The sequence below is a fragment of the Molossus molossus genome, unplaced genomic scaffold, assembly GCF_014108415.1.
Source record: "Molossus molossus isolate mMolMol1 unplaced genomic scaffold, mMolMol1.p scaffold_m16_p_13, whole genome shotgun sequence".
Classification (NCBI taxonomy): Eukaryota; Metazoa; Chordata; class Mammalia; order Chiroptera; family Molossidae; genus Molossus; species Molossus molossus.
Window position 1 is genome coordinate 71381836 of NW_023425348.1, and position 17884 is coordinate 71399719.

The 17884-nt window shown below is 48.3% G+C and overlaps 1 protein-coding gene across 3 annotated transcripts in view; it reads right to left on the bottom strand.

The window, feature by feature from the left end:
* Positions 1 to 6721: 6721 nt before the first annotated feature.
* WT1 (WT1 transcription factor) overlaps positions 6722 to 17884 on the bottom strand; it is a 50427-nt gene continuing 39264 nt past the window's right edge. The window contains exons 7-10 of one of the 3 annotated variants that reach the window (XM_036259144.1): positions 15526 to 15676; positions 11456 to 11545; positions 10757 to 10840; positions 6722 to 8096 (exon numbers count right to left, since the gene is read on the bottom strand). In XM_036259144.1, coding sequence (XP_036115037.1) covers positions 7975 to 8096; positions 10757 to 10840; positions 11456 to 11545; positions 15526 to 15676 — 447 coding nt within the window. In that variant the 3' untranslated portion in view covers positions 6722 to 7974. Of the gene's footprint in view, positions 8097 to 10747; positions 10841 to 11455; positions 11546 to 15525; positions 15677 to 17884 lie in introns of all 3 variants that reach the window. The other 2 variants (XM_036259143.1, XM_036259145.1) reach the window with 2 other exon arrangements.

Consider the following 17884-nt stretch of genomic DNA (forward strand, 5'->3'; position numbering starts at 1 on the left):
GTCCACAAGGACAAAATGACAGGAACAAGAACTGCTGCTTATTAACTTGAAATTATGAGCCAAGCACCACACCAAGTGCGTTCCCTCATTTAACACACGTGACTGCCCTTTGATGTCACCTTATAGATGAGCAAACGAAGGGGTAAGTCATCCTGTCCAGAGTCACGGGGCTGGTAAGTGGCAGATCCAGGGAATGACACAGAGTTTCATGTATCCTAAAAGGACAAGTGTGGAGGACCAGAGGCAAAATGACATTAAACAGCTGGGGATTTGGCAATAGATGGTCAGATAAATGTGTAAACTTTTCCGTTTCGTCCAGGTTTGGTAGCATGATGGAGTTGACCATAATGGGAGAGATGAATTTCCCACTGTGGTTTAAAAAACAACAACAACAAACCCACAGACTACAAATTCATCTCAGAACCCATACCAGAGTCTTTCACCACCGCTGCTTGTGTGACCTCCCCAAGAAAGAAGCCAGCATCCGAGGAGGCCAGGTGTCTCCCAAGGCCCCAGTTCGGCATGCAATCCACAGATCTCCCGATCCCTTGCTGCTGTCCCACCTGCCAACCAATCCTAGGTGGCAAAGATGTGCTGTGACAAACCCTATGAGTACTTCCTTCCTCTCCTCTCATTCGGGAAGTTGAAACCAGCAGGAGGCATTTTGATGGGGCCAGAGAGAACCTTTATAGGAAGGATGCCACAGCCCACCTGGAACATTCGCCTGTCGTCAGGTGGGTCCCAGGCAGTGATGCCTGACAGCAGCCTCCTCTCAGAGGAGGTGGGGAAGTGACCCTGTATGCCCAGTCCCTTCAGCCTCTTGATCTGGCAAGTCAAACGAGGAAGACAGAGACATTTGTGTGACAAGAGAAGTTTGGCAGTGACTGACTTCCGGCTCCTGCCAGCTTCACCCTGAGCAGCCCAGCTCTCCTGTTGCCCTCCTGAGCGGCTGCACCATGGTTTGCTGGTGGAGGTGGCCAGGGCCAGTGGAGGCCAGGCCCTGGGGCAGTCCTTTTTGCGTGGCTCTGGTCTAAGAAACCGGGCTGCCTTCAGCTGAGTGCGTGAGCCAAGCACCCGTGGCAACCCCTTTGCGTCAGCACAACCCTGGACATGAACAGTGTTGCTAACTGAGCAGAAGCTCTGAGGTTCAGAGAGTTTCCACGTCTCACAGGTATGAATGGCGAAGCCTGTTCTCTTAGCCTCTGTACCACGCTGCTGAGAGGCCCCTGCTCCAGGAGCGCATGGCTCCCCATGGCTTCTCCCAAACATCCTCATCATTTGCCCTGGGCCTTTCTAGGCTGCTCCTGTCAGAGGTGAATAGGGGACAGGCCAGGGGCTGGGCCATGTGTCTTGCCACTAGTGGTTGGATATTTCTGGAACTTATGGGTGGGGAGGGTCTTTCAAAATTCACATGTCCTCAGGTGCTTCTCCTGGGATCTAAGAATCCCTGTCTAAAGACCATGCAGCTTGACCCCATGTGGCAGTATCAGGAATCTTCCTGAGAACACGCTGTCTTGTCCAGCCGGTGCACTCAAAGGATCTTTATCAGGAGGAATCTACCAGAAGACGCAAATGCTGCCCCACCCCGGTGCTGGACGGAGGCAGAGGCTGGCCAGGGCGGCCCTCTGGGCTTCCTCCCGCAAGGGGCCCTCCATAAGCCCTCAGCAGGGAGTGCCAAGCCCCCCACCCCAGAGAGAGGGGCTGGCGGGTCAGGCCTGGAAGGAAGGCTGTGCCTGCACTGAGTGATAAAGGCCACTGACTGGGCCGCTATATTGTCAGACCTCAGAAAAACGGGGACAGGAGACGTCTGTGATAAGTTCCTCGGACTTCTTTGTTTGGATGGCAAGGAAGACACTGGGAAAATGAGGGGACCCGGCTGAGGCCCGCCCCGCCCCGCATCGCTGGAAACCGCCGCTTCCTCCCCAGCCCGCTGCCGCTGACGTAGGGCTCCTTGGGAAAGCAGGATGCTGCTTTTAAAAAGTGCTCATTGACCTTGAACTTTTAAATGCGCTGCTCAATTCTCCCCTTTTATCACTGTCCGGCTAACATTTATGCTATGTCATTTCTTAAGTTCCGGTATTTAACATAAAATATTGAATGAAAACACATTTTACAAACAGGCTCCCTCCACAACTGGATATGGGAAGAGGGAACATTCTGCCGATCGTGCCCACCCTTCCTCTGGGCACTTGACAAACATGCCTGGTATCCAGACAAGCAAGTGGGCAGGAAGGCCTTCCCGCTCCTCCGGTCCACAGGGCCCACCTGCCCTGAGACGAGGGGCGTAAACACGGTACAGGTGGGCTTTGGGTCAGCGCTGGGTTGGAATCTCAACTCTGCCACACGTGAGCTGTGTGACCCTGTGGGAGGTACGCCCCAGAGCCTCGGTTTCTTCCTCTGTAAAATGGGAACGTCCCCAACAAGAGAATGCATGTAAAATGGCACTGGCCTGTACATAAAGGTCCAGACGCCCATTCTCATCACTCTCACGCGAGCACTTCAGCATCTCCTGTTCGGGAAAGCCCTGGGTGTGTGTTCATAGCGCGGGTGTGGGTTCACCCGGGGGTCAGGCCCTGTCAGACAGAAGCCCCCTCTTCCTGTCAGACCTCCCTGACATCCGCACTCCATTCCTCATCTGTCTCATGTTTCTTCCCAGAGTCGTCTCCCTCTTTCCACCCCTCCTTCCTTTCTCTGGAGTCCAACTGCCTCCTCAGTGGCCCTCGGAATCCCTGCCGTATCAGGCAATCCTTCTCGCTCAGTGTCAACATCACCAGTGCCCCAGGGATGCTGTGAGGGGGAGAAGCCACTTGTTTCCACCAGCCCACCCTCCACATTTATCTCAGCCCCGTTCCCCCGGACCATCCTTCAATCCTCCCCTGCTCCATAAAAATATCTCCTTCTCTCTTAAACTCATATTTGCTCATTTGGTCTGCCTTCGCTGCTTCCATCCGAGATCTTTCTGTCTGAGGCTTCCACTCGTAGTGGGCTGACTCTCAGATGGTGCTTAGAGGCACCGACTTTGCAGAGTCCGGGTCCTCAGCACATTGCGCTCAGAGGCACCGACTTTGCAGAGTCCGGGTCCTCAGCAGATTGCGCTCGGAGGCACTGACTTTGCAGAGTCCGGGTCCTCAGCAGATTGTGCTCAGAGGCACCGACTTTGCAGAGTCCGGGTCCTCAGCAGATTGCGCTCGGAGGCACCGACTTTGCAGAGTCCGGGTCCTCAGCAGATTGTGCTCAGAGGCACCGACTTTGCAGAGCCCGGGTCCTCAGCAGATTGCGCTCGGAGGCACCGACTTTGCAGAGTCCGGGTGCTCAGGAAAACATCCTCATCCCCTTGCCAGTCCCTGAATCCCAACGCTGTTCAGGAGGTCGTGCCGGCAAGGGCTGTCTGCTGGCTGGTCTGGTGGCGACCCTTCCCATGCTGTCTGGCTCTCTTTCCTTCCAAGGCCACTCTGAAAACTAACAGAATCACGACTTTGCTTGAAAAATGGCGAAAAGCCCAGAGCCCTCCACAGAAGCAGCTGCTTGCTCAGTGCAAGGAAGCGGACCACGTGTGGTCGTCATCATCCTAATTATTTAAATGTATTGATTAAGTATGGCACAGATCTCATTCCCTTGATAAATAAAATAGAAGCAAAGACCTGACTGAAAAGGGCCAAGACCTTCTTATTTTCTGTGATTGGTTTCCCTTCCTATACGGTTCTTACCCATTTAACTGTGAGAAATTCCTATAAGCCACTCAGCCTGCTGGGAGGTTTTTTTAAAAAGTGCCTGAAGTTGAGAACCACTGTTTTTACACATCCACATGCCCCTCACTGACACACCTGTTAGCCCAAGATCAGAGAGGCAAACACCCAGCAGGGAGACCAGGCCTCAAGGAGCTAAGCAAGTGGTTCCCAGGAGGAGCAGGACATGGGAATTCCTCCCCGCCGGCGAGGCTGCTGGCTCACAGGGACGAAATCCTCTCCAAAGCTGTGAGTTCAGTCTGTGGGTGTCAGGGACATAGAGGCCTATTGCTGAGATGTGGACTGAATGAGGCAAAAAGACTGGATATGCAGATGTGACCATGCACCACACCTTATCTTACCCGGGGAGGTCTCCCCTGCTTCTGGAAAGTCACTGACAGAGGATGGGAAGACCGAGTTTGAAAATAAACCTCCTCATGGACGGAGTCGCCTGGGCTAGCACGTACAGTTCTGACTGCTTTCAGCATGAACGTCCTGACCCACAGACCCATGGACCATCCCAGCAGAGCCCGGCCGTCTTCCCTGGCCACTCTGGAAAGTTTCAGTGCAGTCTCAGGAGTGTCCAGTACAAATCCCATTGGTCACCTTTCCACAGGTATTTATGAGCCCACCTTTTAGGTCCTCGCTAGGTAAAGTGTGGGCCACAGCCCAGCAGGGAGAGAATCGCCTGGGAGCTTGTTAGAAATGCACAATCTCAGGCTCTGCGCCAGCACGTCCGAATCTGAGTCTGCACTTTAACCAATTCCTCAGGGCATGTCTCTGACTATTAAATGTGAGAAGCCCTGATGTAAGGAACACGGGAAAGGGAGATCTGCTCCTTCTCTCTAGAAGCTCACACTCTTGTTGGGAAGATAGGACTCACAAACATGTAGCAATGGAGCAGAGTGCACGAGAAATAAATCATCAAGCACCTTTCAGAGGAAACTTGAGTGCAGAACACCATGACCAAGACCTGCCTCAGCCACTTACCTTCACCGAACCTCAGCTGCCTCAGTTATAAAGTGGGGATACTTGTCCTGTTTACCTTACAGATTGTCCTAGATGGGAAAGCAACACACCCATATGTGATATATTTAATGTTACATACTCTGAGGGCTACAGAAGTTCAGAGATGAGAAGGCTAGGAGTGATAAGAATGATCTGCGAAGATCCTTGGGGGATAGGAAAGGGGGGGCTGGAGGTAATCTTTTAAAAAATATTGAACCATACACTGAACAGGCACTACAGTAAATCGAGTGGGGAAAATGAACATTTTGACAACTGCACCTCATACAGCCTCTAGCCCAGGTTAAATATGGAGCCCCCACTGGCCAACTTTCATCCTGACACTCTTCCAGTGGTCAACACCATGGGTCTCAGAAACACACACTCCGAGCCACCAGGTGTCTTACAAAAGACACAAAGCAGGTGGATACAGTCTCTGTGGGGAGGCTGGCAAGAGCCCTATTGCTACAAACCTTAACTCTGGTTTGTTATTTTGCAGAGCTGACCTATGAAGATGCCTGGACACTGCAAAGAGCATGCCTGGGGAGTGGGAGGGGAAGGAAATCAGCAGGTGGATCATCGGTTTCCTAGGTAGTATTTCTTAAGCCTTGCTGTGCACTAGATGTTTCCATGCTCTTCCCCCCATTTAATCCTCACTCCAACCCTATCAGGCAGGGGACTCTTTGGTCCCTGTATCGCAGATGAGGAAACTGGGAATTTAGGATGAGAACCCAGGTTGGTCTGCTTTCCAAAGCCCATGACCTTAACTGCAGGCTAAACTGCGTGGGTAACGTGAGCCTTTCTGGTTTTCCTCGTGCAGTTGAAACAATGTGACTTTGCTTTTGTTGTGAAACCTGGCTCCCTTGGACTCGCTGATGTTTGCCATGTTTGTCCTGAGCTTCTCCAGAAAAACCGCTGTCTTCTGGCAGGAAAAGATAAAAACGGCTGATACAAATGAGTCATCACACTCGCTATAATTAACAGTGATGCAAGAGCCAGATGCAAACTATGAAGGGCCTCAGGACCTGACTTGTAGGCGGCCAGATCTGGGAGCAGCACCTCGATGCAGAAAACAGCCCCCATGGCTGAGCTGCCGGTGCTCCAGACACATTTTAAAGGAAGAAATGAAACCTGGAATGCATGCGAGCTCCAAGACAATGGAGCTGAGAGGGCAGCACCAAATTAATCTCCTTATTTACAACTGAAAAACCATACACCAGAACCGGAAAGAGTTTACAGTTTATAGATAATGTAAATCTTTGCTTTCACACTTGGCCGCCCTGGAAAGTCTAAGCGGTTTTCAACCTGCTGAGCTGATTTACAGTAACTATAGCTGTAAATTCACTTGTACTAGGTGTACGGCGTCTACCTTCCTGATTGTAGTGTGTAATTGTGAACTTTCCAAAAATGACTTGTTATTATTAGCATCTCTCTATTCTCTTTTGCTGACCTGGAAAAGGAAATGATGTAGTGATAGCCCGATTCAAATGAACCCTAAAACACAATTCCCACCACCCTGTCCATAAGCCCATTCAACCCCAGCACCAGCACAGTCAACTTATGATGTGAGCAAAACCTCTGGATGATTCTAGGATGGATAATTGCCTCCTGAGTTTCGACAGAGATAAATAAATAGTGGTCAGGACCTGGACAGACTCAACTAGTGGTCATCGATGTTGGCAGTATCCTACCTATTTAAAAGAGGCTTGCCTGGTCAGTGTGGCTCAGTGGACTGAGCATCATCCCATGGACTGAGAGGTCCCAGTTCGATTCCTGGTCAGAGCACATGCCTGGTATGCAGTCTCTATCCCCAGTAGGGGGCATGCGGGAGGCAGCTGATCAATATTTCTCACATCAACATTTCTCTCTCCCTCCCCCCCCTCTCTCTAAAAAACAAACAAACAATAAAAACATTTATTTAAAAAAAAGAAAAAGAAAAGAGGTTCAACTGTCAAGATCTGAATTCAAAACAGCTGATAGAATCTTGCCACTTTCCTTTTGAATAGACTTTAATTGAGAGCAAAGTGAAAAATGCAGGTTACATTTTCAGTGTTATCCATATGTTGTAAGATCGACACCAAGACAGTGATGCATCTAACATTTATACATTTCCTAACTTTAGTTGTCAAAGAACAGATCATTATCAGATAGATATATTTACACAATAATTTCAGGCAACAGTAAATAAAAACCTCCCTCCCTTAAAAAAAAACGAAATAAAATCACACACACTCAATTACCTTTAAACAGAGGATTTCCTCACACTAGTTAAGCATCATTTTTTTGCACAAATACTTGTAGACCCAAAGTTACTTAAGTTACTTAAGAACAGTCTTATCAGGGGAGATCCTGGATCAGCCCTATTTCTTTTAGAGTCGCTTTAATTTTTACAACGTGAAGCCACATAACCAGCGTGACCTGTACACTCTAAGGACTCTAAGGACACCCCAAATGATAAAAATGAATTCCACTTCCTTCGTGTGAAGAGATATGTACATCTCTGAAGATGCATATGACTACAACTCAAAACAGTCAAAAATAAACACAAAACCAAAATCTCAGATCTTCAAGCACAGTTTCTTAAGAGCATTGTGCTAATGTTAATGAATTAACTGAGTGGTAAGATTCTTTTAGCTTTCTCTACAGAGTTGCTGGTTAGTTCTGATTTTTTTTCAGCTGCTTGAAACATGAGTTTTCCAAGTTGCCTGGCAAGTTCGCAGCCTGCCTAACCTCCGCACTGCCGGGCGGGACTCACCCCCAGGGCCTTGCTCTCTGATTTATTTCTTGCCGTTGCTGTTAGTAAATGGAAACCATGACGAAGTTTACATTAGCAGACACATACACATGCCCTGGCCTATAAATATTCTATGATGGAAAATGGTACAATGACTCCATTCCCGGCGAAAATGAGCGTAAAAAGAAGAGGGCAGAGGAGCATTATTAACAATGGCTCTTCTTACACTGGACAATCCAGATCAAACAGCGATGGGCCTGTAAGGAACCAGACGTTGTTGGCCACCTCTCTGGGGCCTTGTGAGTCCAGTGCCAGGTGGCAAAGCAGAGGCCACCTTCTCCGGGCAAATCTGATGGGATCCAGTAGTACACGCATCTTGTCTTGGAAGCTGGACGAAGACGACGAATTGCCACTTCTCAGAGAGGTGAGTGAGGAGGGATGTGGAAGTCAGATTTGGAAGTTCCCACACTGTCCTGCCTGGCACATGGAGCTGTGCCCAGGTCGGACCCCTCAGAGTGCCAGCTGCAGCTTGGTCATGTTTCTCTGGTGCATGTTGTGATGGCGGACTAATTCGTCTGACCGCGCAAACTTCTTCTGGCAACTGGGCCACCGACAGCTGAAGGGCTTTTCACCTGTTGACACAATCGCCAGTCAGATCCTTGCGGTGGAAAAGATGGTGCACGTTCAGCTCTCAAGGGCCCAAGTTAAGTCCACACCAGGCACCCGCTCCGACCCCTCTAGCTCTGCCCCTAAGCTAACGCGCCCAGCTCTTTTCACGGAGAGCTCTGAATGGGCAGCACCTCTGAGGCCTTAGGATTAAAACACCAAAAAAGTATAAATATTATTAAGTCAGAAGACTTGGGAAATGGGAGGCTGGGAATGGAAACGTCTGGCTAATTCGTATGTAATTAAGGGGGGGAAGAACACTTGTCTCAACCTCTCCTGTCAGACTGTTCTGTGCAGTGGGTAAGTTTTTTCCTGTGCTGTCTAAGTAGGGACTTGAACTTCACTGGGCTGCGAGGGCCTCAGGATCATCCCCCTGGGTGTCCCAGATGAGCCGCCATGCAGTAGCAGAGCTGTGACTGGAGCTTTCTTATCTCTGTCTGTATAGCTATTCTGGCCAGGCTGAGTATTTTCAAATAAGTCACTGACACCCGTGTGCATGGTATTTGCTTCTTATTCCTTAAAGTGTTACTCAGAGCAAAATTCCTGTTACACAGAAAATTCTAGTTGAGGCATCATTTTTGAGATTTTTAGCGAGCTTGCCAAAAGATCGAGTCTTCTCCATCTAAGGCGACCTCGGAAGTTCTTTCCAAACCTCACTCCGTACAGGGAAGATAATGAGCATTTATCAAGTGCCTAATAGATGCCAAGCCTTGTGCTGGGCATTGTATATATACGGCTTGCCTCATGTACTCCTTAGACAGCTCTGTAAGGGGAGGATTGTTATCCCCACTCTACAGACAAGAGTGGACATCTGGGGAGGACAGACCCAAGCAAGACTCAAACCCAGGTCAGTGTCATTTCAAAGCCCAAGCAAGCACTTTGCTGTGTCCCGCCTCCTGGGCCTAGCCATACTGGAAATATAGCTGTGACTTTATGCTGAGTAAAAATGCCACAGAAGCCAATCCTTGTACCACCTGGGGATCTTCTCAGGACATTGCTGGTCCCACGTTGCCTTTTCTCTGAACTACTGGTCGAGACAAGCACTGAGAAATCTCCCAGGGGAGGTGCTGTCCTGTCCCAGGGGAGGTGCTGTCCCATCCCAGGGGAGGTGCTGTCTAGTCCCAGGGTCACTCGGGGCTGATCAAGTATAGCATTAAGCAGCCTGCTGGTGACATAGGTCACTCGCACATGTGCAGTCATGCACAGGGTAGGGGGCTGGGGTGCAAGAAATGGAAACTTTCCCAACAATTAATGAGTTCAGGATGAAGGCAAAGAATAACACCAAAGGCACCTGAGTGGGGCAAATGAGACGCCCATCCCACCAACTCTGGGGCACAGGCACACTGACTCTGTCTATAAGTGCAGCCTGTTTGGGTTGAGAATCCGGGACTACACCAGGGGCTCATGACGTCATGCCTTCCTTCACCTCCCACTCGCTGTTCCTCTGCTCTCCTGGTCTGGCTCCTGTTCCCCAACCCCCACCCCCAGCCATGCTGCCAAAGTCCTGTCCTACCCTTTCTCTTGTTGCCTTCACTCTATCAATGGTATTCAACTCTGCTGACCGGGGCTCTCTTCTTGATTCTCTTTCCTCCCTGGGCTGAACCCCAAACCCCCAAACCTTTCTCCAACAAAGAAGGCAGTGGGAGAAAGGCTTTGGGGTTCAGGCTCGATCCCCTGTAGGGGGGTACAGGAGGCAGCCAATCGATGTTTCTCTCTCTCTCTCCCTCTCCCTTCCTCTCTCTGAAATCAATTAAAAAAACATATTTTTTTTAAAAAAAAGAAGGCAGTGGGACGTGGTGGGCTGGGAGCAGATAAAACTGGGTTTGCTACTTACTAGCTTTGGGACTTTCCACAAGTCATTTCATCACTACGTGCCTCTGTCCCCTCATCTGTAAAATGGGGCTAGAACATGCCTGCTCTACTCTTCTTACAAGGATGCTGGGAAGATAAAGTAAGATAACCTAGGCATTGGCCCTCCTTCCAAAGCTATAAAATACACAACAAAGATGGTGCCATTTTCATTCTGAATGACACCAGCCTCACGGAAAAGCAGAAGCCATCAGCAGCCGGTGAATAAATCCCTATTCCTTTCTCTAGACTAGTGCAAAGGAAATAATATCCACATGCTGATACGAGTCTGGCAGAAACCTAACAGCTCCTGGGGCAGTAACTTTAGCAGAGGAAGAATCCAGGTCTCTGAAACTAGTGCCGTGAAACTTGAACTTTCAAGAGAATAAATGTTTAGCTTGCTAGATTTTGGCTTGCTAGAATTTCTGCTGTTTTTCTGTAAGGTTGATTATCATATCAAGCTGAGTGGTAAAAACATGATGCAATAAATTGGGAACAAAAGGAACCTAACTTATCTCTTCGTTTTTATTCTGGACATTCACGCAAAGAGTTCTTGTCACATCTCTCTTCTGTTCTGTATCCTCCCCCCACCCTTCTTCAACAATGTTATTATTTAAAAATAGCCATATACTGTTTCCTCTCATCTGAGTCTAAACCTGTTTAGAACCCTTTTCCACTAGTCTTTTCCAATCTCTCTCATCATAAACAACTTCATTCAACAGTTTAAAAAAAAATAATGAAAAATAAATGTGAAGAAAAGTTTACGCACTTGTTTTACCTGTATGAGTCCTGGTGTGGGTCTTCAGGTGGTCGGACCGGGAGAACTTTCGCTGACAAGTTTTACACTGGAATGGTTTCACACCTAAACGGACAGAGAAGGTCTAGCCGCAGCCCTAACAACGTGGGGGCATAACGAGGCCAACGAGGCGCACGAGGCCTACTTCCCGTAGGCTGGAGGAGCCCGGCATTTCCAGCCATGCTTGCAACATCTGCCTCACCCTCAGATTTCCCCCAGGCCCAGCGTGAAACACCCGATTCTGTGCCTAATCCTTGAAGACATGCTTCTGGTCCTGGGAACAATTACTCCTTAACCACAGATGTCTAGCTCCTGACTGAGGTCTCAGCTGTGTGCAAGACTGAAAAAGAGAATCAAATGCTACAGATGGGGTTCTGATCTCCACCACCCGTGGTCTCTACTGATGCTCAGTGTATCATCAACGAGGCCAGTGGGATCTCATTGCTCTGTGGTCTGCATAATAAATGTGAGATACGCCTTTTCCTTTCCTCTCTCTCTCTCTCTCTTTTCTTTGAAGTGAAGGAAAATCCCCAGAGATGAGGGTTAAAAAAAAAAAAAAAATTGGAAAAATGAAACCAATGGCTGACCCTCTCACATCCACATTTAACAACAAAGAGAATCACAGCATCAACTGTAACGCGAGGGAGCACACTGCCAGCAATGAGAAGTGAACCTACAAACCTGTGTGTCTCCTCTGGTGTCTTTTGAGCTGGTCTGAACGAGAAAACCTTCGCTCACAGTCCTTGAAGTCACACTGGTATGGTTTCTCACCTTGGGGGAAGACACAGACTCCATTTGAAAACGATACTGGACGTGGGGACCTCATTAAAGGCAACCTCTCCTCTTGGGACTGAAGAGATAGATCCCAAAAGGCCTAAGGCAAGTCAGGGTGGCCTTCCCACCGGCAGTGTGTGGGTAAAGGCCCACCTGTCCATGGGCTCGTAGACAGTGGGTGTGGAAAGTGGAGTTAGGTGAATGAGGGTGCTCCCTCACCTCCTAGTTAGAAGTAATTGGAAACCCGGGCTCTGAAGTCTGACACAAGGGTCACATCCAGCTCTGGTACTTGAAGTGCTCACTGAGGTACAGTTTCCTTTTTGTGAAATGGGGCCAATAATCTGACAACTTCCAAGGATTTACAAACTGATTAAACCAGACCATCCACATAAAGGGCTTAGCCCAGTACCTAGCACAGAAGCAGGGCTCAAAATATCATTGGCAGAGAACATTTAGACAAATAAACTAAAGAAGTCGCAACTCCTAGACTGGTCTGGAGGCAGAATTTGGGGAAGGATGTGCCTTGGAGCTGGCCCCATGAAATAAGTGTTTTATATTTTATGGCCTGAAGATTTGGTGTTCTCTGCTACCGACTTCTCATTCCAGAGTCAAGCATAAACAGTTCCACGGTTGTGAGACGCTCAAGTTAAGCCAAGAGCCAAAGCACTCAGAAAGTTTTTGCTATCCCTTTATCAGAGAAGTCAGTAGTGGGATTACACAACCTCCCGTCTCAGAACGGAGAAGCCCCACCCTGTCCTCACTCGAGAAAGTTCAGCCAAACACTGGGAAGAGGGCCCCACGAGTGCACTAGGCGACTTCGGGCCTTTCCACCTTCTTATGAGAATTCTGAGTCACCAGCCTTCTGGGATGCAGAGCAAGCCACCCGGGGCTCGGCCGGGTCTTTCCGTGGCAGGGCAGTCCCTAGTTACCTTTCCAGCCCCACAGCCTCGTCCGTTACCCCGAGTAATCTGTATTCCTGCTCTAGCAGAGCTCACCATTCCCGAAATCTGCCTTGCACTTTGCTCACACTAAACGCCCTGGGTCTCTATCTCCACATTCCTACCCGGCCAAGTCAGCTGTACGTTCCTCAGATGCCTGTTCCTCCGTGATGCCTTCCTGGAAAGTTCATGTGCAGACCGACAGCCCTTCCTTCCCTCCCTGCAGAACTGATCACGGAACATCGAATGTGGTGGGCTGGGTCCAGGTCTACCTCCTTCCATGGGCTGGGAGATCCTGATGGCAGGGGCCTTTCCTTTACGGCTACTTGTTCCCAGCCCAGTGACGTACGCGTCACCTCTACACCTGGAGAGGACAACGCCCCTCTTCGTTCTCATTTCTCTTCCCTGCCGTTCTGCCTCTGCTCATTTTCCTTCCTCTGCCTGGCTTCATCAATCCTGATGTCAGCCCAAGCCCTTCCTCCACCAAGAAACCTTCTTGACCCTAGCTCAAATCAATACTCCCTGAACCATTCTTCCCAATCCCCCCAGCCTCCGGTTTAGTAAGTTACCATTCACTCTCTTCGCCCCTTGTCATTTGTGAATATCCTAGCTCCAAAGCAGACCACATACTCTTTGAGCAGGGGCTTGTGACTTGGGAATTAAAAGGCATGAGTCTGAGTCCTGCTTCCACTGTACCCTACCCGATAACTGCTTTACGTGCGAGGATTAACTGAAATAATGTATGTGGACAGCCTGCCACATAGAAAGCATTGGATAGAAACTTATTTATTATAATCTGCACTAGTATTATTTTTAAATTTTTTATTTATTAAAATTTTTAAAATTTTTTATTTTTAAATTTTTTATTTATTTTTAATAAATTGTATTTACTTATTAAAAAAGTAATAAAAATTTTAAATTGCACTGTCTCAAGAAGGGGCCACAGGATTGTTATATACCAGGCTGCCCTCCTCATCTTCCGCAAGGAAGAGCTTCGCAAATGCTCCAGCGGGTCTGGTAGTCATGGCGATCTTGTCTACTGTCTTCCCTTCACACAGGCATCCAACCCTCATTATTTTCTAAGTGTCTCTTTTTCCATTAAAAGTTTATACAATGATATTTCTTGAATATATTCCCTCACATTTTTCTAAGAATTGTGCTTTACTATTTTCCTTATAACCTTACCATTTACTTTCCAAGAGATCCCATTTAGGGAACTATGTAAAAACAGAACACGCCACTGGTCCTCTCATCTGTAGCCTCAAAGCAAGTGGTCCACGAAGTGCAAAGTCAGGTTTACGCAGGAACTGCATCCTCCAGATGCAACGACTTAGCCAAGTGTAATGGTCTAGAGATCTGAATGCAGATCACTTTGTTTTTCAGCTTCCCCAAAGTAAAATCAGCAGGAACAATGAACTAATAATGGTGATCGCCACAACACAGCTGTCCTTCAGTTGTGAAAAGAATGCCCTGGCCAGGTGGTTCAGTTAGTTGGAGAGTCGTCCCATACACCAAAAGGTTGCAGGTTTGATTTCCGCTCAGGGCATATATATCCAGGTAGCAGGTTTGATCCCCAGTCAGGACACATGTAGGAGGCAACCGATTGATGTTTCTCTCACACTGATATTTCCCTCTCTCTTTCTCCCTTCCTCTCTCTAAAATTAGTCCTGGCCAGTGTGGCTCAGTTGATTGGGGCAACGTCCCATACACCAAAAGGTGGTGGGTTCCCATCCCCAGTCAGGGCACATGCAAGAGGCAACTGACCAATGTTTCTCTCTGACAAAGATGTTTCTCTCTCTCTTTCTCCCACTCTCACTTCCTCTCTAAAATCAATGATAAAATAAAAAGTATGGCAACTGCCCTGTAGGAAAGCCTGCTCTTCCCACTGTTTTCCTATAGGAGAGACCCAACCTCACTTCCATACAGTGCCCACAGGCCAAGGGCAAACATCTGTGAAACGGCTGTTCACATTCAAGGTGGCCAACAACCAGACAAGGCCAATTCTCTTCCCCAGAGGCAGACCCCTTGACCTGTTGGAAAATCAAATTTTCCTTCATACATCATCAAAAATCATCTCATATATATATATATATATATATATATATATATATATATATAATCCTCAACAGAGGACATTTTTTCCATTTTTTGTTCAGATAGAGCGAGAGGGAGAGAGAGGGAGAGAGAGAGAGAGAGAAACATCGATGTGAAGGGACACATCGAGTGGCTGCCACCCGCACAACCAACCAGGGCCGGGGACAAACTGCAACCGAGGTACGTGCCCTTAGCAGGAACCAAACCCAGGTCTCTCTGTACCGCAGGCCGACGCTCCAACCGCTGAGCCAAACCGGCCAGGGCTCATCTCTTATTTTTTTAAAGATTGAAAACAAAAATTAAATCTACAATTCATTTTCCCATTCTTATCTGGTTGATTATTATTAACCCAAGCAGTTCAGTTTTCCCTTGGACCATCTCTCCCTCATCTTAGGATAACCCTGCCCATCAAGTTCTCAAAATCATCTGATTACCAAACCCCAGGCTAGCTCCTCTCCCTTTAGAGATGCAAATAGTGGTCTAATGGTAATGCTTTATATCTCTAACTCCTTTGATTCAGTTTAATATTACAGTTTACTCTGATCTTAACAATTGTATAAGGTAGGCATTATCATCTCCATTTTTCACGTGAAGCAAATGAAGTTCAAAGAGAGGTTAAGTAACCTCCCCTAGGTCTCGCCACTTGGTGATGAAACCAGAATTCAAACACCAGGCTCTTTAATTCTGTCAAGTCTCTTTCCACCACTCTGCTCTGCCTTTCCTGAAGGCAGTTTACTGCCTTCTTTCTCAAAGGATGGATAATCAGGATGCAAAATCACCCCGCAGCCACCTTCTATGACCAATGCCAGACCTTTCAAAGTGGTGCCTACGTTCCATCCCAGAAATCACAGGGGTCCACAGCAGTGTGAGAACCAGGTGCAGGAGCTCCAGAACCACCCCTGCCCAAAGGTCACGGGACCAAGGCTCGACGGTGGGCACACTTACCAGTGTGCTTCCGGCTGTGCATCTGTAAGTGGGACAGCTTAAAATATCTCTTATTGCAGCCCGGGTAAGCACACATGAAGGGGCGTTTCTCACTGGTCTCAGATGCAGACCGGACAAGAGTCGGGGCTACTCCAGGCACACGCCGCACGTCCTGCAAGCAGAGTGTAAGAGAAATGGAGGCTTTAAGCCACATGTGAACATGCCTGTCGGTCCCGGGGGAACATAAACATTGGAATATACCCAAGGAAGGGATGGCAGACATGCTCTCCTCCACACACCATGCCCACAGCAGACATCACTAATGGATGACAGATCGTACATTCTGCAATACAGTGCTCTAACATCATCACTGGTCAACCAGAACCAGTACTTGAAGTCTGCCTGGGGTGGCTGATCCAGAGTATCTGAAAAAGACATGCTGGAGGAGCTCCCTACCCATCCTGTCTCTCAGCTTCTCCACCAGATGCAGTGATGTCTGGAAGCCCAAAGTCCCAGTTCTATTCCATTCCCTCCCACTCAGAGGCATGGCCACATGACCCTGGCCCCATCTGAAATGGGTGAAGACGTCTTTATTGGAGACATTTGGGATATTAGCTGAGCTCCAAAGTAACCAGATCTTCCAGGTGTGAGTAGATGACAAAGAAGAAGGAGCCCCTGAGATTTGGGGGTTCTGCTTGTGCAGGGGAGATGAATGCACCAGAGGCCCCACGTAGCCAGTGCAATCCTGTAACAGTGACACCAGAAAACACTGGGTGTGCCTTTGTACACTGCACACGTCCTTCCCAGGGCATTGTCGACCGCCTTTATCTTGTGAGCAAGGGTATGTGTATGGTCAGTCCTTCATGAGAAAGAGCTACAGGGAAACAGTGAGGCAAGCTCCTCTTCCTGTTCTCAGGATCAATGAGTCATAGATCCGAGCAAGTGCCTCAGGGGCAGCTGAATCCTCCTCATCCTTACAGAATTGCAAAGCAAGGCCAAAGAGCACATCCATGGTTTATGTTAAGGTCTGGAACCCTTCTGAGCTTAACCCATTCTCTGCCCTGTGCGTTTTCCGTACCACCCTCGTGCTCACGTTCTACTTTTTATTTCACACAGCCTGGCACTGTGCGATCTTCTGCTTTAAAGAAGTCCTCTGGTGACATGAAGTTTTGCTGCTGATCGGCCACAGCATCTCAAGGCAAATGGCAGTCTAAATTTAAACGGTGAACCGGCTGTGTTTGGATTGGTACGGTCCAGGAGAAACTGAGTGGGTAGTGAAACTGGGCTGGAGTCGAGCAGAGGCCCTGACAGTGAGTTTGACCAACTGGGCTTGGTGGAAAGGAAGGCAAAAGATTTTTTTCATTTCCCGCAATTCATCCTAGAAGCAACGCGCCCGGCAGTAGGATCTAGGATCCAGCTGTCAGTGTCAGACAGGGTCCTGATGGAGGAGGCTGGTGGCATTTGCTGGAGGGGAGACTGGATGACTCTGTACTTCCATAGATTTCCGTATTTCTGTAGCCCTTGCCTCTATTCCCACCACTGGAAGGCCTGGGATGAAGGGGCACAATGTCCTATCACCAGGACGCTCCTGGAAACGTGGATCAGAACGTCTCAGGACTACCTGAGTGGAGTCCTGGCCCGCACACCACCGATTTCTAGGGCACTGACGAGTCTGGGGAAAGTAGCATCACCGTTTCTCATGTTGCAGCAACTAAGTCGCATGCAAAAGTAACAAATGCCGATTCTTGGTAACTGGGTGTGGTTCTGACCGCCCAAAGGAGGCTCTGCAGAGGCGGCCTTCACTGAGTTTCCCCAATTCTGTGCAAGGGTTACCTTTTTACTTCACTTTCTTCACTCTCTTACCAGCTATGTGGTTTTGGACAAGTCACTCATCTTCTCCAGACTTCAGTTTCCTTATCTACAAAGTGGAGCTAATAACAGTACCTACCTCACAAAGGTGTGCCGGATTAAAGGGGGCTGCAATGTACAGACATGGGAGAAGCTGAAATGCCTATTACTAAGTGAAGGAAGCCACTCTGATTACTAAGTGAAGGAAGCCACTCTGCAAAGGCTACATACTGTATGATTCCAACTATATGACACTCTGGAAAAATGCAAAACCATAGAGACAGTAAAAAGATCAGTGGTTGTGGGGCAAGGGAAGGGGAGAGAGGGAAGGATGAACAGGTAAAGCATGGGGTATTTTTAGACAGTAAACTATTCTGTATGATATTGTAATGGGAGATATATGGCATTATGCATTTAACAAAACCCACAGAACCACACAACAGAAACAGTGAAACCCTAAGGTAAACTATGGACTTTGGTTAACAATAATGTGTCACTGTAGTCTCATCTACTGTAATAAATGCACCAAAGC